At 40.7% G+C, this 24,450-nt stretch overlaps 1 protein-coding gene across 2 annotated transcripts in view; it reads left to right on the forward strand.

Annotated features, from left to right (window-relative positions):
- RASSF3 (Ras association domain family member 3) overlaps positions 1 to 24,450 on the forward strand; it is a 175,802-nt gene that overhangs the window by 90,541 nt on the left and 60,811 nt on the right. For both annotated transcript variants that reach the window (XM_075600340.1, XM_075600341.1), the window contains exon 2: positions 7,174 to 7,301. In XM_075600340.1, the coding sequence (XP_075456455.1) occupies positions 7,174 to 7,301 (128 nt within the window). The remainder of the gene's footprint in view (positions 1 to 7,173; positions 7,302 to 24,450) is intronic.

Here is a 24,450-nt window from a genome sequence, read left to right on the forward strand (position 1 = left end):
TTGCATGCAAAAATCAAACGGAGCCATTCCAGAGTAAGGAAACAGCTGTGTAACTATTACATTCCCCTTGTCTGCTCTACCATGTCTTCAGATACAGGCCAAATTACAATGAGCTGGCTGGTACATGATGGGAAAACAATCAAGTTTTTAATTAATAAGCAGCATGTAATATGCCAGTCATGTATTCTATTCTTTTTTGGCTTCTGCTGCAAATGATGATAGTAGAAGGTGTGGAGTACCCCTTCTCTTTCATTTTTAAACTAGGAGTAACACTAATGTTGTTTTTTGTTTTTACTAACCTATACTTCCACTTACTATAATAAATAAAAAAATGTATATCTGCTTTTGGAGCATAACTACAGATACAAAAACAATATCTGCTTTTATGTAAAACGGCACACTTAAAAAATAAATCCAAATAATTTTTGAGAAGAGAAACATAAAATTACATAAATCCTCTTATTATATTTCTGCCATAACGAGTGCCTGTTTTACTCATCTCTATTGCTTTAGGTAGGTAATTAGGTGTTTGAATTATGTTAATTTAGGCATATGACTGTTGGGATTGGTTAGAGTGCATGTTTAGCTAAATGAAACCCACTAATGTTATGGCCCTTCTGCCATCTGATGTCCATTGAAGTCAATGGTTTCTTCCAGCACCAGAATGTGTCTTATGGTAGAAGACTGCTTAGTAAATATAGCCCAATGTATTCAAAATCAGACAAGTGACCAACTAGTATTATCTTTGTAAAATGTACAAGACTCTTGGTTTACTGTTGATCACACTGTTAATTTATTATCGTGTCATTTAGCATTATTCATATAATTCTGACCAAGGCCAGTATTTGGGAAATAGATGTAATATTTTTCATGTACTACTAACAAGATTACATCAGTGTCTCCTTTTGTGGCTGCTCAGAAGGCTTTAACGTATTCAGGGTGCAGGCTCCGTGCGTCTGGGCGTTGAGATAGCAAAGATGGAAATGATGGGGGCCAGGAACGTTTTTTAGTACAAACAACATTTTTTATTAATGTCCCTTTTACTAAGGCTTTTTTCATCCATTCACATGGACACATAAGTATAGGCGTCATTGCTTTCTTATGACGGTTGGATCCCCAGGCATCCTCTCAACACCTTGGAGAGGTGCGGACACTGGATTATACTTAATTGACCGGTCCCTGTTCCACATAACGTCCGTTACGCTCAGACAATAGGTTCCCTTCTCTGGCTGACTCACCATAGATAAAGGGATCTACACCAGGGGAGCGCAAACTTTTGGAGCTGCGCCCTCCTGCCTGCTCCCCCAGGTGCTCGCGCCCCCCTTACTTTTTTTTACCTGCGTCAAATGACGCCCCAGGGGACATCACATGACCCCGTCACCATGGTGACGGGCGTCAAATGACAAAGCGGAGTCATGTGATTTCACATCACATGGCCCCACGGCATCACTTGACGCCATTTTGCCATGGCGACGCGGCACAACAAGGCTTCTGAATCCCGGTATGTAGGTTACAGAGGCCTCATGCGATCCCCCCGGCATTTAATTTAAATGCCTTGGGGAAGAGCGCGGGGCCTCTGCAACCTCCTGCGCTCGTATCACTACCTACAGCATATGGCTCTGCACCATTACCCCCCAAAAAGGCCATGTTAATCCCATAGGGGGGTTACACTACTCTTAAATACACTCCCTCCAATTACTTCATTTAACATTAATCACCAAAATCCTAGTAATCATTTAGAACCTGATTAAGTGGGATTCGGTCACAGATACAAAGGTACGTAGTGTTACAATCTAATCGCCACGCTTAATTGAGAAACAGCACTTTATTTCATACTACAAATTGCTCAGAGTTAAACATTATGTTACAATAAATGTATCTATATCCTGCCCTCTTTATTCACTCTGGTAAGCAAATATACTAATCATAGATTATCATTGCTTACATATGTTCCACAGTAGGTCACATTGAAAAAACATCTACAAAAGTAATTTGTTATATAATTTGAGACCGTGTTTGGACAGTTTTTAAAGTTCGAGTTTCTGGTGAGCAGCAGCAAGAATTGATGTAGTAAATTATAGAGATTACCAAGTGGATAGATAAGAACCCACTGTTTGACTGGTGTAAACATAGTTGGGTTAAAAACTGTCCAAACAATGTGTAAAATGATATAACCAATTACTTTTGTAGATGTATGTATTATTTTTTCAATGTGACGTACTGTTGTAAATATCTAAGACAGTGTTTTTCATCTGGGGTTCCTAGGAACCCTTTGGTTCCCTGGGCCTCCCTAAGGCCCGGGCCATAGAGGTGTGGGTAGAGCGGAGGCGCGCTAACGCTGAGGCTCGCCTGGTTCAGTCAGCGCAGTGACGTCGCTGGGCCAATCGCCCGCGACGCACTGACGTCAATGTCACGGCGCCGACGTCACGGCGCCATGACGTTGATGCTGCTGTGCTGTGATTGGAGGTTTTCAGCCGACAGCGCCCTAAAAAACAGCTTGGCGCTCGGCTGAAAACTCCAACTCGTCAGCGCGCCTGCGGACGATCGCGTGAGCCCCCTCTCAAGGCATCCTCATTGAGGATGCAGGCGCTCAGCGCGGAGCGTCCGCACGCCTCAGCACGGCTGGTCCATCTATGGACGCAGCCTAAAGCGTTCCCTGCAATTTTGAAAATTGTACTAACTACAAAAGAATGTACAATGCATCTGATCTCAGATGCGCTATTAGAGAGGGTTGGGGTTCCTTACAATGCATCTGATCTCAGACGCGCTATTAGAGAGGGTTGGGGTTCCATACAATGCATCTGATCTCAGACGCGCTATTAGAGAGAGTTTGGGTTCCTTACAATATATCTACTCTCAGATGCGCTATTAGAGAGGGTTGGGGTTCCTTACAATATATCTAATCTCAGATGCGCTATTAGAGAGTGTTGGGGTTCCATACAATGCACCTGATCTCAGACGCGCTATTAGAGAGGGTTGGGGTTCCTTACAATGCATCTGATCTCAGACGCGCTGTTAGAGAGGGTTGGGGTTCCTTACAATGCATCTGATCTCAGGCGCGCTATTAGAGAGGGTTGGAGTTTCTTACAATGCATCTGATCTCAGACGCGCTATTAGAGAGAGTTGGGGTTCCTTACAATGCATCTGATCTCAGACGCGCTATTAGAGAGGGTTGGGGTTCCTTACAATGGATCTGATTTCAGACACACTATTAGAGAGAGTTGGGGTTTGCAGAATGTCACAATATAATTATAGGGTTCCTTAACCAAAAAAAGGTTGAAACCCACTGATCTAAGCAATATAGCTATGATTTGTATATTTGATTGCCAGGGTGAATAAAGAGAGGCCAGGATATAGATACATTTATTGTAACATGATATTTAACACCAATGAGTCAGTTGCAATTTGTAGTATGAAGTAAAGTGGTGTATTTCAATTAAGCGTGGCAAATAGATTGTAATGCTATGCGACTTTATCCCACTTTATCAGCTTCTAAATGATTATTATGGTTATTAATGTTAAATTAAGTAATTGGCTAATTGAAGGGAGTACATTTAAGAGTAGGATGGTAGATACGGGGTATGACTACTTCCAAAGCTTTCCTAGAGAAACGTGTTGAGTCCCAACGACGGATTTGGAGATGTGATCATGTGTCTTCACATCCGGAAGCGAGTAGACCGGACAGAGCATAGTGAGATCACAAGGTGCCAGAACTTCTATCGCCGGTGGTGAAATCAGTACCCTACAAACACTCCAACTCACCCTTGTTTATATTTTAATTCACATATTCTCTGTACACATTGTGAGTGTACAGCTAAAGGTTTTATATACTTTTTAATACATAGAAGTTAAACCATCTGCACTATTGTGTTTTATTTCTTCTCTCCTGAGATACACCCATAAAACTATGATGTCACTGTTATCATATGCTGTTTTTCTACTTGGGAAATATGACTGTATAGGATTTCCCCCACTCATTTTATGTAGCTTCTGACAATGCATTACACTATACTCTATTTTTAATGTCTTTGTTTAGGTTGTGGAATTTGCACTCCTCTTCTCTTGAAGAAATCTCATATTTGAAAGAATTGCTGACCTGTTCTTTTACAGGCTTTTTGAGATGCAATTTTTTTTATATTTCGATCACAAATATACCTTTTGTTTTTACGATCACAAGTGTGGCTCTTAAATTTTCACTTTTAAATTTGCCGTTTCATGATCATGAGTTTTTTTGATTAACACACCACTAAAGTTTTAATAAATACATTCCTATCCTTCACATTTTTTTTATTTGAATAATATTTCTGTTAATGAAACACAGATAGTATTTTTTAGGAGTGCCCTACACACGTTTGGTTGTTTATCCATATTAAGCTTGAGGCGAAAACGGGCCATTCAGGCAAAGCTAGCTGATAGGCACTCTATATTTTTTTGGCTGGACTGCTGGTGGAAGGTCAGTGTAGATAAATATAGTTGTGTATCATCGACATAGAGCTGATAGGGAAATCCAAAGGAGACAATGAGGTCACCCAACTAGAGGGTATATAGAGAGAAGAGTAAGGGGCCTAAAATGAATCCTTGAAGTACACATATAGAGTTCCATAGAGGTTGAGGAGGAGTTTGCATAAGAGACACTGAAGGAACAGTGACAAAGGTAGGAGGAAAACTAGGAGAGGGCAATGCCACAGATACCAAGAGCGTAAAGAATGTGTAGAAGAAGTGGGTGGTCAATAGTATTGAAAGCTAAGGAGAGGTCAAGAAGAATCGGAATGGAGTAGTTTTCTTGAGATCTAGCAATATTGAGGTCATTAGCTACAGTCATGACTGCAGTTTCTATAGAGTATGCTATGTGGAAGTCTGATTGGAGAGGGTCAAGTAGGTTATGGAAGTTAAGAAAGTGAAGTATACCATATGTAAAGAGGCAATACGTTACAGAAGTTTTGAAGCAAAAAGGCAAGAGGGAGACCGGGTGTAGTTAGAACGGGTTGTAGGGTCTAGGCTGTTATTCTTAAGAATAGGTCTAACAATAGCTTGTTTAAAAAAGTTTTGAAAAGTACCACAGCAAAGAGAGGAGTTAGATATTAGTGAGGATGGGGACCATGGTAAAAGCAAGAGGTTTCAGGAGATGGGAGGGAACAGGGTCGGGCAGCATATGGTGGAGGTTGAGGAGAGCAGCAAGAGAGATACTTCTCCCTCTGTAACTGGGGAGAAGGAGACAAAGGCAGATGGAGGAAGGAGGGGTGTGGAAGGACGGGATTTATTTGTGGATAGCTTCCACCTTGCACTTCAAATAATCAGCAAAGTCTTGGGGTTCAATGGAAGGAGTGGAGCATGGAGTGGTGGGAGGTCGAAGAAGGGTGTCAATGACAGAGAAGAGGTGGTGTGGGTTGGATTTATGGCTGTTTGAGAGAGGTGAAGTAACCCTGTTTGGATTCCAAGGATTTAATGTCAATGGAACGCAGGTTACGAGAATAGCAAGGAGAGGCTGGAGGCCGAGTGTGAGGAGTGTGAGAGAGCGAAAAAGTGACGAGATTATGGTCAGAAAGTGGGAAAGGAGAGATGGAGAAATCGGATAAGGAATAGCTTTTAGTGAAGATGAGGTGAAAGAAGTAGCCATCCTTGTGGGTGCTGGAAGTAATCCATTGGAGGAAGTGAGAGAAAGGGAGCGAGATGCCCATGACTGAGAGGGTTCATCAATGTGACAGTAAAAGTCTCATAAGACGAGTGCGGGTGAGTCAGAAGAGCGGAAGAAGGATAACCAGGATTCAAAGTCAGAAAGCAAATTGGAGTGTGAGAATGTAGAGTTTGGTGGTCTGTAGATAACAGCAATACGCAGAGTGAGCGGAGAGAAAAGGCGAATAGTATGGGTTTCAAAAGATGTGAATATCAGGGAAGCAGGTGTAAGTATAATCTGAAGCTTACAGCGAGAAGAAAGTATTCATACTCCACCCCACATCCCAAGGGGCGAGGTGTTTGTGAGAGGAGAACAGGTCATGAAAAGCTAGTGTGTTGTGTGTTGTTAGAGAGAGAACATTCTAAAGAGCACATGAAAAAGGGAGAGAAGCAGGTGTAAGCGGAAGACAGATATCAGGTTGGAACTTTTCAAATATTACAGATGAGAGGCTTGGCAATTGTGAGCGAGTGCATGTGGGTATATGGCAGGGCCCAGGGTTTGGAGAAATGTCTCCAGCAGCCAAGAGTAGTAGGAGGGCTAGGGACAGGAGGTGGGAGCATATGCTCTTACGAGGAGGGAAGGTATGTGGCAGAAGTGAGTGCAAAAAGAAGTGTAGTACATGAGTGCAACGAAGGGGAGAGAGGAGGAGGTGTGAATAAAGTAAGGAGAGGTGCGAGGTAGATTAAAGGAAGATAGTGTTCTTGAGTAAAGATGTTTCAGCAAACAGAAGGAAAGCAATGGTGAGCATATTGGAGGATGGGATAGTAAGGAAAGCAAATGTGGTGATTGTGAGCAAACAAGTAGAAGTATTGAGAGAGACTGTGGTAGGTGAAAGTGGAGGAGGAAAGTGGAAGAGGGTAGTGGCACAGGCTAACAAGTATGGAATTTTAGGCCTCGGACATGGTGACATTCGCAGCGCTGACGCTCTCCTGCTCAACCTGGAGCTTCTTTGTGTCTCTGCATGAGCGTCGTCTTGCGCGCTTGGGAGCCGGGCGGGAGGCGGGGCTAGCGCGACACGGCGCCGACGTCACAGACTGCCATTGGCTTTTGGCGGTCACGTGACCGGCCCTGCGCTTCCCCCAGCGGGAAAAATTAAATTGTGCTGTCAGCTGCAATTCCACACGCCTCCGCACGCCTGCGGAAGCGCCATCTAATGCCGCGCTCAATAGGAATGATTTTTCCCCTAAGCGCGTCTCAGCACAGTCTTTTTGACCATGGCCCTAGCCTTAGTGTACAAAAGGGAGCTCGCAGAAAGCTGCCAAGTAATAACCTCATGTAGATGAAGTTGCTGAAGGTTTCAGGCACCTCTTGTCCAACTCCAGTATGACCACTTAAAAATATTTACTTTGGTTTGCATATTCATAAAGGATGTATTGAGAAATCACTTGATGTTTTCATAAAAATCCCTTTACCAAGAGAATAGCAATATCGTGATGATTTTAGTTTTGTGAAAGAACATCTGACTATCTATTAATTGGCCTATTTTTCTGCTCTTTCAGACTGTAAATATACATGCCACTCCCACTGCAGAGACCAGGTGCATCTGAGCTGTGAACCGAATGGGAAATTAATGGAATGTATCCCTGCATATGATACGCTGGATCACTCCAATAACAACAATGATAAGGTAGCTTTCGTCGTGTTCATTCTCTGATAGTCGGGGCCAGTGCCAACTATTTATAGATCCAAGTCTATAAATAGGTAGCATTGTATCATTGGTTGTAGTTTTATAGAATTGTTGATGTGCCCTCCAGTATTTTGCTAAACTAACCTTTATCAGGTCTTAGCTACATTTGTTTAACTCTTTGCTGACCGGTATGATTAGCCAAGCATGTCAAAGCAAGGGTTAACTCTGCTGTTCTGTGCAGTCTTTTCAAAATCTAGACTGTGTGTATAGTATTCAATAAACATTGATATAAAATAATATTTTGGGGTGCAGTTAAGATGGTTTCAAATGTGAATGGGCTTCTTTAATAACTTGGCTGCTTGACAATACTGGCTCACCCAATCCTTCCTTACTTTTATGCCCAGATTCAAAACTTCTTGGAAACAGTTATTGGGAGCATGGTCTAAGTGTGTGTGAATGGATTCCAGTTACCTGTTTGAAATAAACATCAGTAATTATATAGAGCAAGTCACTTATGTGACTTATTAAACTTTACAAAAGCTACATTAATTGCTGAATTTTTGTGGATTCCGCCAAAGAACTGAGAATCAGGTGCATGTATTGAATGCAGTGGAGGCATTTGGGGTATTTAGAGTGATATTGAAACCGATATTGTTTAGTCATCTGAATACATGTAGAGGGAGTCTCTTATAATTGTGGCTGCTACGTGGCAAACTCCAACGTGTCTTCAGAGAGTTGTTTTATGATATCAGTTGTCTGGGTTCCTGATCAGTACCCAGAGATGTTCAAAGGCTTGTAATGTATCAACTATTTGATAGTCCAATATAAGGTATCACGCCTAAATACTCCTCCCTCTGTTATTTTACCACATGGAAGGAAGGACCAACACGTCTGCCCGTCCTTCTTTGCCTCCAGTTCTTTCAGTAGCAGTCATGAGATCTAATGTTGTTTGGGCTTCGATTAAATGCATGTTCTGTTATTTCTAGACACCTAAAAATAAAATGCACCTGTAATTGACCTTACTGGATTTCTTTGACTTTGAAGGAGCAACCTATGCATAACATAAAAAGAAAAACTGCATTGAATCTTTAGTTCCTGGCACATTAATATTGCAAAAGAAAGAGCTTTTTTGGGGCTTCTTATTCTATAGACGCTGAGAGTATCCAAGCAGAAAATAAGAGCGATTATGATTAGTTATTCTTACTTCAAAAGGATCAATAGCCACAGAAATAAACATGTAATTGCTTTAAGGGCACAACCACTTCGGTACATAATTTTCCATTAGGCTTTCCGATAAGCCATGCTGCGTAATGAGACAGACACTAGTAACAAAGAACAGATGTTGAATAAATGGGTATACTCTGCCAGTTGTGTGTTATACAGTAAGTGGTCTGGGACAGTACTGAAACGGTTTACGCTTTCGTAGATTGGTGATCCAGTTTCTATTCCTTGTTGCCTTGGCACAGTTGGTCCTTGATGAGCCTGCAACATATTGCTTTACAGTGCTTTGAATGTCCCACCAACATTTTCATATTTAGAGTTTAACGTGCAAATAACCAACACTGCAACTCTAAACTACAACTTTATGGTTGAAATATATCAATGTACTTTAAATATTTATAGATGCATGTTCTATTTGAAGTACGTAACGTGTTTTTGTAAAGTTTTGTTCATGGTTTAGAGCCATAGTTTACGATCAAGTCATTGAGATTTATTTATCTGCTCGATGCCATTTTTGCTCCCATTTGCACACAGTGTAAGAATTGTAAGAACTGGCACAGATTGTAATCCAGAGAGGTTTTGTGTGTGTATGTATGTGTATCTTTCTTTGTATAGTACCATCCATGTACATAGCACTTTACAGCAGTAACACACGTGACAAAATAATATGAGACATAATATTGTATGTCTTTATATGGCGCCAAAAGTGTACTCAGCGCTTCACAAAGAATACAGTACAGGGAATTATAATAATACAATAAGTGCAGCAAAATCAGACAATAGGAAAGGAAATCCCTTCCCCCGAAGAGCTTACAATCTAAGCATGTTGATGGGGAATTTGCAGAGACAGTAGGTGAGGGAATAAGTGCTGTAGTTGGCAGTGCTTGGTCACAATGGGTGGTAGGAGTGACTGAGTGTGGGACAGTAACCATGAGTGCAGGCTGTTGGGATGCTTGATTTGTGTGGCAAGTTTTAAGGTTAGTCAAATACCTTAAGGGTTAACACACTTTACAGGGGAAGAGATAGCAGGGAGGCACGGGTGAAATCAGGTGTGTATGTCTGGCTTCGGGCATAGGGGAGATCCCCAGCAGCAGGAAGGGGTAGATAGAGGGTGTGAATAGTGGATTTGTGGGGGTGTTTTTTATTTTATTGAGGGGCAAAGAAGTTGTTGGGAGACAGGTGTATAAATAATGGTGCTGTGGGGAGTGGGGAAGTTGGCGAGAACAGAGACATTCACAAAGGAGTGAGGAAACAGTAAACAGTAAACAGAAAAAAGCAATAGGGAGGGCATAGTGAGATGCAGAAGGAGAGAGACTTCCTAGTTATTGGAGGATAGAAAGAGTACAAAGAATCACAGCTTTTCGAATGTTACGTTCTCACAGTTGCAAAGTTGTTGTGCAGAGTCACGATCTTCCTCCAATCTTCACCTCCAATTTCAACTCCAAAATTAACTCTGCCACACACTTTAACTGGGATACTTAAGATGGGACACACAGCCAAGATAGTCTGTCTTAAATACTCTATTGCTTTGTGAAGGTGAAAAAAACGGCGCTAGCTCTATTAATGTTTCACTAAAAAACTATATAGTGAATGTTGTTAACAAAATCAATTGATTATAACAGGTAATAAAAACGTGCTTAAATAACGTGCAAATAGTGATATTTAAAAGGTTCAAACCCCCTGCTCAAACCCAGCTGGTAGGGACTGGTTTCGCTAGTCCCACAAATCGTCACTCCTGTTGTATTCCAGGGGGAACATGGAGGAAAATAGAACAGAAAAAAACAATCTAAGTGTAAACAGTATTTAAAGTGCAAAATTCAATATCTTGTCTTGGCTCGTATGTTGTACCTACTTACAAGATGTAAGTTGTATTCAAGCGTTTTAGACACACAATGGTCTCTGCTATGGATGTTGTTCTCCACTTAATGAAGCAGTCTCCAATAGTCAGCTCAGCAACCCAGTGCATGTAAAGAAAAATGATACCATAGTGCAGACCAGTATAATGATAAAACTAAACTTTATATATTTAAAATTGAACACTTACAATAAAAATGAATATATTAAGCATTGTTCACAATATTAGTGAGGAGAACTCATCAAGAGGGAGACTTTTTGGATTCACAGGTTGCGGACCCTATCCCCCAGGGGCCTGAACATGGAGATAGAGCTGGCACCATTTTTGTAATTTAATGAGATCTACAAATAATGGATGATATTAACCAGTCTTTTGCTTTCTCCATCTTCTGTTGTCTCTTCCTTCTTTCTATCTCCCACAGCACGCAATAAATATCAGTTATGAGAATGGAAAATGTTTATGTCGCTGTTGTCACTTCAGCCTAGTTCCCCCAGACGGATACAAAATATGATAAAGTTTTTTTCATCAACATAAAGACTTTGGATACATATTGAATAAGTGCTGTAAAGTATAAGGCAATTCAATTTATTGACTTTAATTTTTGCAATGTGAACGCTAATATTTTATATATATAAAAGGCCGTGTATTTCCCAATCACCTAAATATGCGAATATGTATATTGATTAGACCATTTACCCCTCTTGATAACCTATGTACAAATTATGATAATAAATGTATCCATATATATGATGGAGCTCCCATTTTTTACACGTGCATACTTCTTTATACGTGTTTACATTTCTAATATTTCCATATCATTCTAAGGATTGCCATTCCTCTTAGGCCCCTGAGATTCATCATATGGATTTTTCCCTTCCATCTTTTTTCTCCCCCCTTTTTCCCTTGATTCCCCTATGCTATTTGTAATTTGATCATTTTTTCGTTGCAATCGATTCCCCGCAGGATAATTATGATCTAGTCAAATTCTATCAAAATTGACCAAATAAATAAATTATTCCTCAACCGACTTAGTCCCAAATTAAGGACATAAATAAAGTCCATCTGATCCCCTTCTATGTATAGATAATATTAGGAACATATATGTTCCTCAACCATCATGGAGAAAGAAAAAGGTTAAAATGTTTAATCAGTCAGAGAATTTGCTTCTCAAAATAATTGCTCCACCATATGTATGTGGGTAGAAGTGACAACAAGTGCAGACCATGTTTTTAAATGTTTGTATAATTGTTTTCAATTAAATACTAATTGGGGATGATATAAAAGATACCTAAGTGCAAAGGGCGGTACACTCCTGAGGAAGCCACATACCCTTTTCTGGCGAAACGCGTAGAGTGGGAGCCGTCCAGACGGGAGAGAGGAGAGAGGCGTGATTGCCATTAAGAAATTCTACCAGCCGCACCCGGAAGTGACGCGACGGAACTAAGCGGAAGTGACGTTCCGGCGGTGAGAGAGGCGAGATCACCCACCCGAGAGGCAGCTCCAGGCTTGAATAGCTGAAGGGGAGCTCAAACAGCCCACGGGAGAATACAGCCCAAATCACACAGTACACCGCCGAAGACGTGGAGTCGCGGAAAGAGGCTATCTGTACCGGGTCCCATTGGAAGAGGCGGGTGAGCCGGAAGCTAACACACTCTTCTCTCCTCACTAATATTGTGAACAATGCTTAATATATTCATTTTTATTGTAAGTGTTCAATTTTAAATATATAAAGTTTAGTTTTATCATTATACTGGTCTGCACTATGGTATCATTTTTCTTTACATGCACTGGGTTGCTGAGCTGACTATTGGAGACTGCTTCATTAAGTGGAGAACAACATCCATAGCAGAGACCATTGTGTGTCTAAAACGCTTGAATACAACTTACATCTTGTAAGTAGGTACAACATACGAGCCAAGACAAGATATTAAATACTCTATTCACATGCAATTGAATAACAATAAAGGTAGGGTTTGCCTATTCAGCTCAATGAAACATACCCCAATAGTCAATTAAAACTTAATTTCTCTTGTTGGTAGAATTCAGCTCAATGAAACATACCTGTTTGAAGAAATCAGAGTGTTAATCAAGATATTCAGAATGCATCCATGATTAAAGATATAGAAATAACACATCCAGAGATATGAACTCCAAAATTAACATAAACATAATAGAAATAAGCGCTACAGACATGAAAATAACATTAGGAAAAGGATCCTCTGCCCCGAAGAGCTTACAGTCTAAGTGCCACGTCGGACCTAGCAGATTTTATTGTGTGTGCAAACAAGATGGTATAAATGACAACGCCACAGGATTTGATACATTGTAATTTGTCGGGAAACTCTTCCCAAACTGTTTACATGGGAACTCCCCAAATTACAAGCTGGTGCACACAGAGCAAAAACTTGAGCACTTTCACACACCAATGCAAAGAGACTAGACAAAAATAGAAGAAATTCTCAGTATGCTAGCACTCATTTACTGTGAATCAGATGAAGACAAACATTGTAACACATTTAAATATAAATCTTGGGTATTCTACCTAAATGTTTCTTGCATGTTGTGCGAGGTAACTCAGAGCTGAAAAATGAGGTTGAAAGTGATTAGGGAGGAATGGTACATGTAAGTGGTTGCAAAGCATGTCGTTCAAGCCTCACTACTTACCAAGGGTACTTCTTAATACAGAGGTGAAACATGTGTTTTTTTAATTTGCCTGATATCATGTAACTGATCTACTGTACATATGTCAACTTTAAGGACTGAATCAGTGAGATTTTGGGGTTCTAGCCCCCAATAAATGAGATTTTAAAATATTGAAATCTCACATTCCACATTGGACTAATCTCTTCAGGTCAAAGATTACAATCGTAATAATATTATTGCAAAAAATAAATAAAAGAAGAAGGCCCCTAACTTTGTATGTGGTCCTCTTGTTATTCTCTGGTTTCTGAGAGAGATGCAGCTATTCAGAACAAGTCACGTGCTTATGTCTGCAGATTTCACTGGTACAGTAAAATCTTTGACATGCTTACAATGCAATTAGTTTTGGCATGCCTTTTGGACTGTGACGTACGGCACACATGTGAGCACATGACTTGTATACTGTATGTGAAAAGGGTTAATACGTACTTCTAGCTATCTGGCTGACTCATTTACATTCCTGCAGGGCCGTCAAAATGAGCAATATCTCCCCCAAAACCGCCAAACTACACCTTAATACGCTTCCACCACCAAGAATAATTCCAGATCCTACCTTCAGAGTCTTTGGTCCCTGTGTACTATGAAAAATATGTAATTAACACAAAAAAACAATGTAGCAAAATGTGGTTAATCTCTTCTAAAAGGTACATGGTTTAAATTAGTCCCGAAAGTACTTATTACATTTTTATTTAATATACGAAAAAGTGGCACAGTGCTTGGTTACGGAAAAAGAATGTTACAAAAAACATTCAATATAGAAATTCAGACAGTTTCAGAAAATAACGGGATAAAAACAGAAGATCTGAATACGTTACCACATAACAATATCAGACCTTTCAAAGAGGCTTGAAGTTGAAAATAAGAGAATCCAAGTGTATTGGCAAAGCACACCCTCTATGTTGAATTCTAATTTCATATCATACAGCAAATAAAAATATCACTTGTGAGCACATTCACATGTTTGAGACAGGTCGGCAACCCTACTTTTCACCAATATCTGATATTTGGACCATCAATATAGGTTAGTTTATCAATTGATTTATTGACCAATAAAGTTTGCCAATTATTATTGGTCAGATTTCACTCTGATAACCTCTATCACGGATGCACAAACTTTTCTGTTTGCACCCCCCCTGCTCACGCTGCCTCCCCCCCTTTACCGGCTCTCTGGCATGGGCAGCGTCATGTGACGTCACGTTGCCACTTGACGCCGCGTTGTCATGGAGACACGTCGCCAGAGAGCATATAAGGGAGTTACAGAGGCCTTGCGCAGTCCCCCGGCACTTAATTTAAATGTTGCAGTGAAGAGCGCCAGGCCTCTGTAAGCACCTTACCCCCCGCCCCCCCTCCCCACCCCCAGAAAATCTCGCCCATTTTGCGCATCTCTGCTCTATGAGACAGAGGAACAGGCACTTTTAAAATTACCTATTTACTCCAGATAAAGTTAAGCCTTTTTGTGCTGGATTTGTAGCACAACTACACAGAAAAAAGGCATCATCGTTGCATGTACTATTAATATTTCTTCAAATGTAACACATTTTAATGCACTTTTATTTTTTTGGTGTGATTGCACCTGTGGATTTTATCTGCTCTTACGAAGTAAAGTCAACGTTTTGGCACCGATTGGTTAATTAGGTTTGGCTCTGTTTCCCATGTACTGTACTTCCAGGAATTATCCCTCTGTCAAGTGTCCAATTCATCAGATTGGAGCAAAGCCCTGGTGTGTAGAATAAGCCGATTGAACACGATAATCAGCACATTTTACATTCCCATTTTTTCCCCCCGGTTCTCTACATTGTTTTAGCGACACAGAAAACGTATTTTTTAGATAATGTATTTTAATTCGGTCATCTACAAAATAGTTTTGCCTCTTATTTCTAACAGTGCACTCTAAACTATTACATATGTGGGCTGTTCTGCAGGTCTGGGCTGGGCCGTAGATGCAGAATTATAGTACTTTTGATTTTGGGGTATGTATTTTTAAGTCTAGTAGAAAAGTTTGTAGATTTGCTGCTTGCCCAGCACTCCCAGCATTGCCAAACGAAGCTCCATAACATCACAAGACTGGACTCCGGAACTCGCTCTCAGTTAAAAAAAAAAAGTTATTTTATTGTGACCTAGAATACAGTGAGATTACAGTTAAAAATAAAAGGCGATCACATGTTGGGAGGCTTCCATTAATAGTACTTAAATGGGTTACATCCTATGAATTAAGCCTCAAAATGCTAACACTGTGCATGTACACTAGAGCAGCTATACAGAATGATATAGCAAACATGATTGAGATATAGTGACATTGTTCTCTAAGTCAGGAGGTAGCCATATTTATGATAACATTTAATAGTAGCAGGTTGGTAGTGGCAGTGTCACAGACGTTTATCTTTTAGGAAACTGGAAGGAACAGTTACATGTTGTATCCCTATGCTGCTGACATCACAAGGGGTCGTTTGGAAACATATGAGCCACTTTTGATTGACTTTCTAGGCCGCGTCAACACTCCTCGCGGGCGCGCAAGCGGCGCGTACAAAAGGCCGTACCTCTGAGGCAGGCCATAGAGAACGCGATAAAGCGCGAGCACACGCGGCACGTACAAAAGGCCGTCCCTCTGAGGCAGGCCATAGAGAACGCGATAAAGCGCGACTGCATACGCGGCGAACGCGATGAAGCGCAACTGCACACACGGCACGTACAAAAGGCCGTACTTCTATGAGGCAGGCCATAGAGAACACAATGAAGCGCGAGCACACGCGCGATTCTCTAGCAGACAAATCATTTTTATTTGGTTGCGTGCCGGCCGGGTGACGTTGGCGGTTCAGCCATGGAAGGCGAACCACTCACGTGACGTCATGGCCACGCCTCCACCACGCCTCCCCGTCGCTGTGGATCACAGGCCACAGATCGCTTGGCTGACGGGCGCGCGCGCCTACTGTATCCGCGGCCCTGCTTCTTCAGTTTGTAAGTGACATTTTGACAGTTTTCAGCGACAGTGTTGCATGTTACATGGGTGAGTGCTTTCTCTTTATTGCAGTTGCAATATAGTTTGATAAATGGCAGTGCTGCTTTACAGGAAGCTTTGTACAGTATAAGCATTATTGACAGAATAAACCGAGTATCTCCGTAACACCCACTGGGCCCGATATAATTCTTATTAGCATACAGGGCCTGCATCAGGAGAGCAGAGAGATTAGTGACAGACGTATAAGGAGATTTATGAGCAGCTCCAGTTAGTCTGAGCAATTTCTTAGAAGTGAAATTCACTGCAGAGGTATTTTATTTAGATTATCAATCATGTATATTGAATGAATAAATGCTTTGGCGGAGCTCACGTGCGCATCATTATCTGACTTCATATGCATCTCTACATGTCGAGTAAAAAGGAGGATTTGTTTAACCCCTTTGTTACCAGAGGAAACGCATTGCAACTGGACCTGGCAAAAAATTAGGTTTGTCATTCATTACAAGGAGACATTAGAGTATAATTATAATGCACATATGGTCTGCATGTTGATTCACTGATTTAATTAGCTGATAAAGTAGATTTTAATGTTTTGGGGCGGTCCCATTAATTAAAACATGCTACAGTATAAACCAGGGGTGGGAAACTCCAGTCCTCAAGGCCCACCAACTAGTTAGGTTTTCAGGATATCCCTGTGTCAGCACAGGTGGCTCAATAGAAGACTGCACCACTTGTGCTGAAGCAGGGATATCCTGAATACCTGGCCAGTTAGTGGGCCTTGAGGACTGGAGTTGCCCACCACTGGTATAATCCAAGTATGACTGAATACTTAAAGTTGTCTACTGCTCCTTTGAGAGTAGAGGTGTCTGCAGGGGCAGAACCGCACAGAGCAAGTCTAACATTTTCTATAGGGAGAAGGAACGCTGTGGCGGGAGGTAGAAAGTACACTGATTCACTAAGGACCTTTTTTTACGTTTTTTTTTGTGAGAAAGGGTGTACTGTACTATTTTCACATCATTATAAAATTATATATTATGTTCAGGGAAGCAACAAGACCCAAATTACAGTGGCCACTGGACTAATATATTCAGAACAAAAATTAAATTAGTTCTGAAATAAATAGATGAGAATATTGTATTTTAGAGGAATTGACCGTCTTTGATTTATGAAAGTATCAGGGAGGCTAGAGTACAAAGAGATTTATTATTACTCCCTCTGGCTTACTATATTCACTTTGTCTGAAATAGCAAAAACGTGTCGTCTTAATGCATCAAGCCTAAACTATTTCTGCTTTATGCTTACCTTACCTTTGCCGCCCGGCCTAATGGGAGATCCGGCACTGCTTACAGTAGTAGAGTCAGGAGTCCACTTCTAGCACTCTCTCTCCTCCCTGGTTGCCTGTATATTTAACTTGACAATATTGACAAGTTGTGGCAAAAAAAACAAGAAACATGGCCACCGGGTCACCAATAGAAAGCTGCAACGTCATCTCCTAATGTCGTGGCTTTCCGGTGGCCGCTGGAGCTAAGGGTGTCTCCTGCATTTAATGTTGTCAAGGGCTAAAATGTCTAATGTCACAAATCCACAATTGTGTTGGGTCCACAGTCATGCCAGGACACTGGCTGCTTCCACCCCCTGCTACCCAGTGTTTGAGGAGCCCCTGCTCTTCTGCACAGGAAAGACACAGGCTTCTGACTCTGTCTGTGAAATGCTGCAGTAATAAGATAGTCTGCTGATTGTAACACAGCAACAGATCTGTTTGTGATACTTTTGTTGCCAAAGTGCAGAGCTCTAAAAGGTGTGTGTGTGTGTGTGTTATAAAAAGAGGAATTGGATGTGACTTTCTATATGGTTGCTATACCATCCAAAAAGGATGAAAAGTACATTTTAAAAAAATCATTAAAAATTGCATTAGGAGTAAAAAAAAATACTACAGAATTTATTTAAAAAAAATTGTAAAGCAACAAAAAATTTTTATTCCCCCCCGCCCCAAAATGCCCCATAGACATACCTAAAGGTACAGAAGCTTTTCTGGGGAAAATTGGTTTGAGTGGTCGGCCTGATCAAGATGTAAGTAGAGCCCCCCCCCCCCACTTCTGTTTCCATCATTGGTGGGCAAACGCTGCTGAAGGGATCACATGACCGCCAATGCTGGGAGTCCGCTGGCAGTCGGACACCGCCAAACAAATTAGGATTTTCTGTTCTACAAACACTCCGTTGTATGATTTAAAGCAGCAATACATTGAAAATCCTATGTGTTAATCAGTTGTGTGGTATTACATAATACTTACTGCATTTGTATTTATTCCCCCCACTCTTTATGCTCTTTTTTATAAATTTGAATGTATTAAGCTTCTTTGGGTTGCTATCACTTCTTTTGCAACAGCCATATTGTATGCCCCTGGGAAGCAGGGAGAATGGATTAATCGACAGCTTTGATAATTGCATTGCCCCGGCTGCATCTATTGAAAGAAAAATGCAAACCGTGTTGCCACTTTAAATCCATGGTAGCATCCATACACCATTGAAATGCCACTATAAATGAAAAGAAAGGGCAGAGCGAGGTATTTGCAATTTATACAAAACCTTTTTTTGCAACAAAAAAAGTCTGTAGAAAACAATATTAGTTACAGGGCAACACCAGTTCTTTTCTCTCAGATTACACCTTTAAAGCATTGGTCCGTGCTGAACGTGGCTTCTCTTTGCCATTTTTGTTTTAATTTAAGATCTCTTCTTGCCCTTTCCGGCGCTGTTTTTAGTTATGAAAAGTCACGGCTCGGGAAATAAGCGACGTCACCATGGTAACGGCTGATGCTAGGGTTTAAGAAAGTCATGATTTTCAACACAAAAAAAAAAAGTTAAACTCAAAAGGCGTCTGGTAGGGATTGCAGATTTAAAGGGAGGTAAACGATCTAGATTAGAAAGTGAAGTAGATGGCGGGGCAATTTACTGTGACCATGGACTCACAAGCTGGAAGCCATGTGTTCTAAAGAACAATCACAAGAACAATCACAGCCCTCAGATGTTCCGCAGGTTTCCTTCCTTTCATTCTGTGATTATGGAGCCCATGTAAACATCGAGGTGACGTAAGCTTTTGTTCCAGATCTGCTTGTGTGATGATTTCACTTTATGATCAAGATCAAGCTAATGGCGTGTTCGCTGCTGCTGTGACCTGAGCATTGCCGGCTTATACACTCCCCTGAGAATCAGGGGAAAATGTGAAAATGTAGTCGTCTTCGGTCCTCCCATATCCTCCCGTTTTGCGCCAGGACTTTGACAAACAACAGTAATAGGAAATGCGCAGTTCTAATACAGGGATTTTCGTTATCTTACGACTGTAACCTTGCTTTAGAGCTGGTCGCTCTGACAATTAGGACCAATTAGGTCCAAACAATAAGGCTATGCTTATAGTGCCGGCGACGGTCAGGCAAATGCATTTGTTTTGCCACGATGTTGCGTCGCTCTCACCGTCACTATAAGCGCAACCTAAGGGTGAGCACATTTACTGGTGTTTTGGTTCTAAAAAAAAAATACATGATTTGCTTTTGGTTGAACTTGATACATCACTTATGTACAAAGAATTTTGGGGGTGAAAACCCTCAAAATAAGCAGTTATTTTTTATACATTTGGGCAAACTTGTATAAACTTTGAACTTTTTCCAAAGTTCACAGGTTTTATGGTTCATGAAAAATAAAATCAGGTGAGCTTTTTTTTTTTTTGGCGGCTAAAAGTTTACTCTTATTCGAAAGTTTGTCTCAAAATTCCCAACAAATGTCAATGTTTGACATTTGGATTTCAGACCAGCGAACCTGCCCATCCTTACTATAAAAGTGCCTAGCCGTAGGGTATTTTAATTCAGGGGAATAGGAGTTGTGGTGCCCTACGGTTTAGCACCATATAATTACTTTGGATCAGATATTTTGGTAAAATGTGCAGGATGATTCAAGAAGTTATATTTTAATTGCCAGTTCACTAACATACCCCTCCTCCACCCAAAAAGTTTAGTTATCAATGAGGGCGAACCAGCTCCATGACATCACACGTTTTTATACGAGCTCCAGGATACGTTTTTATACGCGCTCCAGGATACGTTTTTATACGCGCTCCAGGATACGTTTTTATACGAGCTCCAGGATACGTTTTTATACGCGCTCCAGGATACGTTTTTATACGAGCTCCAGGATACGTTTTTATACGAGCTCCAGGATACGTTTTTATACGAGCTCCAGGACACGTTTTTATACGAGCTCCAGGACACGTTTTTATACGAGCTCCAGGATACGTTTTTATACGAGCTCCAGGATACGTTTTTATACGAGCTCCAGGATACGTTTTTATACGAGCTCCAGGATACGTTTTTATACGAGCTCCAGGATACGTTTTTATACGAGCTCCAGGATACGTTTTTATACGATCTCCAGGACACGTTTTTATACGAGCTCCAGGACACGTTTTTATACGAGCTCCAGGATACGTTTTTATATGAGCTCCCACCAACACCAATGCGGCTCAAACTACCCTATAGTATGTGCAGTGGACGACTGGAAATGCCACATCCAGCCGTAGTGCTGTTACCTTTGAAAGTAAAGCCTGCTATATAGGTTAATTTATACTATACAACATGAAAATGGTGATGGACAAGATGAGATGTTTTTGTTCATTGCATCACTTCCATATGTCAAGCAGAAAGAGGAACGAAAATGTGTCATGTATTATTCAGTTTGACTCACCCAATATGATTATCAGAGTTGATGTGGAGGAGTAGACTTGCCTGAGAAGTATGTTGTGTTGTCAACCTCCCAGGATTATTCTATTACAGCACCGGAGGAAAGATACTGCAATTTCTCAACAGGATTAGTGAATGATGAATTGGATCTGTTTTTAAAACGAGCAGTTTTTCCACAGTAATAACATCCCAGAGAACTTGATAGTGTGGTATTGCTTCATAGTAAGTGTTCGAAATAGCAGGAAGAAGGAAACTGTAAGAGGTTGGATGGAGTTAGATTTTATTTCGCTACAATCTCATTAAATCCAGTATTATTGTGTTAATGTTATATTCTTCTGAAAACAATGCAGTAGTTCACAAATAATGTCAAATAAAACTTGTATGGCTCACATATTTTAGAGCGGTTTTGTAGTTTTGAATGGAATGCGAATAGCATTGTTGAAAAGTGTGACACATGACTATCCTGCCATCTCGCCTTGAATTTCAACTTGGAGCGTAGCAAAGTAATACATGCAGAATTACTTTCAAAATATGTCACCATTTATGCAATTTTTCCATGCTGACCTTTCAAAAAGCAGATATCTCTCCTAAGATTGAAAGACCTCTCCGTTGAAGTCACTTCAAAACAATGTGTTGTCTATGTGGAAGCAGCTGTACATCTCCTGTCAATAATTATCACATTGCTTTTGATTGTGGGCCGGCTAAACTGAATAAAACAGGTGATTAACCCAATCTGTAGGTATGTAACGGACGTGTTTTTTGCAGACCTTTCAGCCCCTTTAGTCATGGCGGTTTCAGGTTTAGCCTTTTAGTGATGAGGAATTCACAATTGAATGCTGTACCCAACAGTGCAGTCCACGAACCAGACAAAATGTGACAATATTTGACCATGACAAATTTAGCAATGCACATTTGATGACATTTTCACGACTCTAGAAATAGAATCATGACACATAATAATATATTTCATATAGCGCTTTTCTCCCAATGGGACTCAGAGCGCGCCACAATTACAGTATAGTGCACAGTATGTAGCACATAGGATGTTTACAGACTCCCTGCCCGGATGAGCTTACAATCTATGTTGTTGATGCCTGAAGGACAGGTCGATAAAGTGACTCGACAAGGTCACAAGGAGCTGACACCAGGCGACCTTGTTTGCAGAGTCAGTGCCTTTACTAAGCCGCTCCTTCAGGCTTGGGCCACATGGCCCATTATTATATAGTGGAATTTCTGCAACATTCAGATGACACCAAATGTTGCATTCCTGAGCAAAGTGTGCAAATAATGCATACATGCAATATAAAAAGCACACTGCAAATAATGTTGTGAGAATGTCTTCAAATTTGCATCACAACTGTAATGACAGTGAGAGAAGAATCTAAAAGTTGAATCCAAATGTATATGAATGGAGTTTTAAAATTAACCCCCAACTTTATTCCACATGTTTTTTCTGGTGTAACATAATCAGCAAAAAAAATGCTTGGTATGATCCCCAGTCAGCCCCGATTAAAACCATATGTATATATCCACTTAGTCATTTTTGATGATGTGCTATTTGGAGTTAGGCTTTTGGAAATACATCAGGCTTTATAAATGATTCAACAGACAATAAAATGGTGGAGATGCCGACACATGGTGAACTTTCACTATATTGCAACTCCAAAGTATTCTATAAGTGGGAGCATGAAGAGAAAATATACAGTGCAAACGGAGAAGAAGAAGAAGATATCTGTAAGACAATTTGGGATTCAAATTGTCAGTGTCATTTTTATATCTTTTGTTTCTATTTGCATTCATGCATCACGGGACTTTGCTGCTGTCTTTATATATTGTGTATGTCAACTTGGAATTTGGGACCGTCAAGAGGATGAGTAAAAGAGGAGTTATGCACATGTTAGAATATGATGTATACAATCCTACATTTCTGGATAGCGATTTACATTAAGGGAGTCATTCCATATTGTCTAAAGCGGCCAATCATACTGAAGTGTCCAAACCCAACTCCACCCCCCCCCCATTCAAGTCAATGGAGGTTTATCCATGAAGGGTCGCATCGGACAGTTTAGAATACCTCTCTAAATGTAAAAAACACATTTAACACACTTCTTGCGCTTGACACAGCTTCAACTATAGTGTGGTGCAGTGTCTCACAGGAAACTTTTCTTTGCATTAATATATCACTCCCATAGACTCACTGTACACGTATATATTTTATTTTACAGTTCCCACAATGTACTCAGCACTTTAGAAAGAGACAGTACATGAAATTTGCATACAATAAGTATAGACAATAGGAGAAGGAAATCGATGCCCTGGAGAGCTTACAATCTAAGTACACATAATAAATTACATGTTCTTCAGTCTCATTGTGTGGATCATTATTACACCCACTAGTTCATTTCAATCACCATTTTTGTGTACCACACACTCCTGCTGAGCTTACCCGTGCGTTAATATTCTATGATAAGTGAAGCAAGACTACTCCAGTTCGATAACTACATCACAAATGATGGGACGGACTGGAAACATTGCCAGGGATAAACCAGTGTCTCTAAATACAAATGACTCAATGTAAGCTTGTGCAATGATAGATTTCTGGGGTTTGCTTCAAATTGAGCCAGATTAGATATTAAAAAGGCCAGAGGAAAAAAAATGTCCCAGTAAAGCTTTGAACCAATGTTCAACATGACCCCATGGGACAGTTTCTATGTGCAGCAGAACGGCCCAGCCTTAAAACACTTCCCCCTTTCTATTGTAGATAATCTTAGTAAAACAAAAAAAAGACACTCGCCAGCAAGAGTCCATTAAAGCCAGTTGAATAACTATTTTGTTTGAACGCTTTGGCAATACTGAAATGTTCTCTCGTCATGCCAATAATGCTGATTTGATTTGATTCTTTTACTGAAGTGTATAATTTACAAATCCCTAACCTCTGTCACCCATAGTCTTCCCTGTGCTACCCCATTCACGGTTTCACTGCTTTGAAACCACGGTCACTCTTTGTTCAGTTATATTGCATCTGAATATGGCTGAAATATTCCTGTGAAAGGGGAAGACTGCTTTACATGATGAATAAGGGGCTGTAGTTTCCTCTCTCACTCTGTCCCCTCTATTTCATTCTAGTTGGTGGTTACCAAACATATATTTTGTCCTGGACCACCCCAAGAACCTATTAGTCCTGTACCACCAACTATTTTCAGGTTTATCAAAGTGTCTATATCCATACATGTATTTATACTTATACCTACCTCTTCCCCATTATCTTAGATGGGGTGAAGAAATAACTCTGCAATGTTACTGCCTGTGAAGTTGAACCTGCTCTCCTTGAGACGTGGGGCAAGTCACTTTATCTCTAACTTCTACAGGGCAGGGACTCATTGTGCTCGCAAAAACGTATCACAGTGTCAGCACTATACAAGGAAGAGATATTATTTTAGACATATTAGTAACCATTTCACAGAGTGCGTTTCTCCCAATGCGACACAAAGCATTTCACAATGACAATAGATCAATGATACACAGCACTGTGCATAGCATTTACAGGCACTGTCCCTGCCCAGCACACTTACAATGTATGTTTGGTGTGTGAGCAGTGCCGGGCCGAGACCTAATTGTGCCCTGGGTGGACTGAAAATGTGGCACTCCTGTAAAATGTTTATTTTTACAGGGGCGCCAAATTCTTAGTCT

Source organism: Ascaphus truei, chromosome 5 (assembly GCF_040206685.1).
Source record: "Ascaphus truei isolate aAscTru1 chromosome 5, aAscTru1.hap1, whole genome shotgun sequence".
NCBI classification, from domain to species: domain Eukaryota; kingdom Metazoa; phylum Chordata; class Amphibia; order Anura; family Ascaphidae; genus Ascaphus; species Ascaphus truei.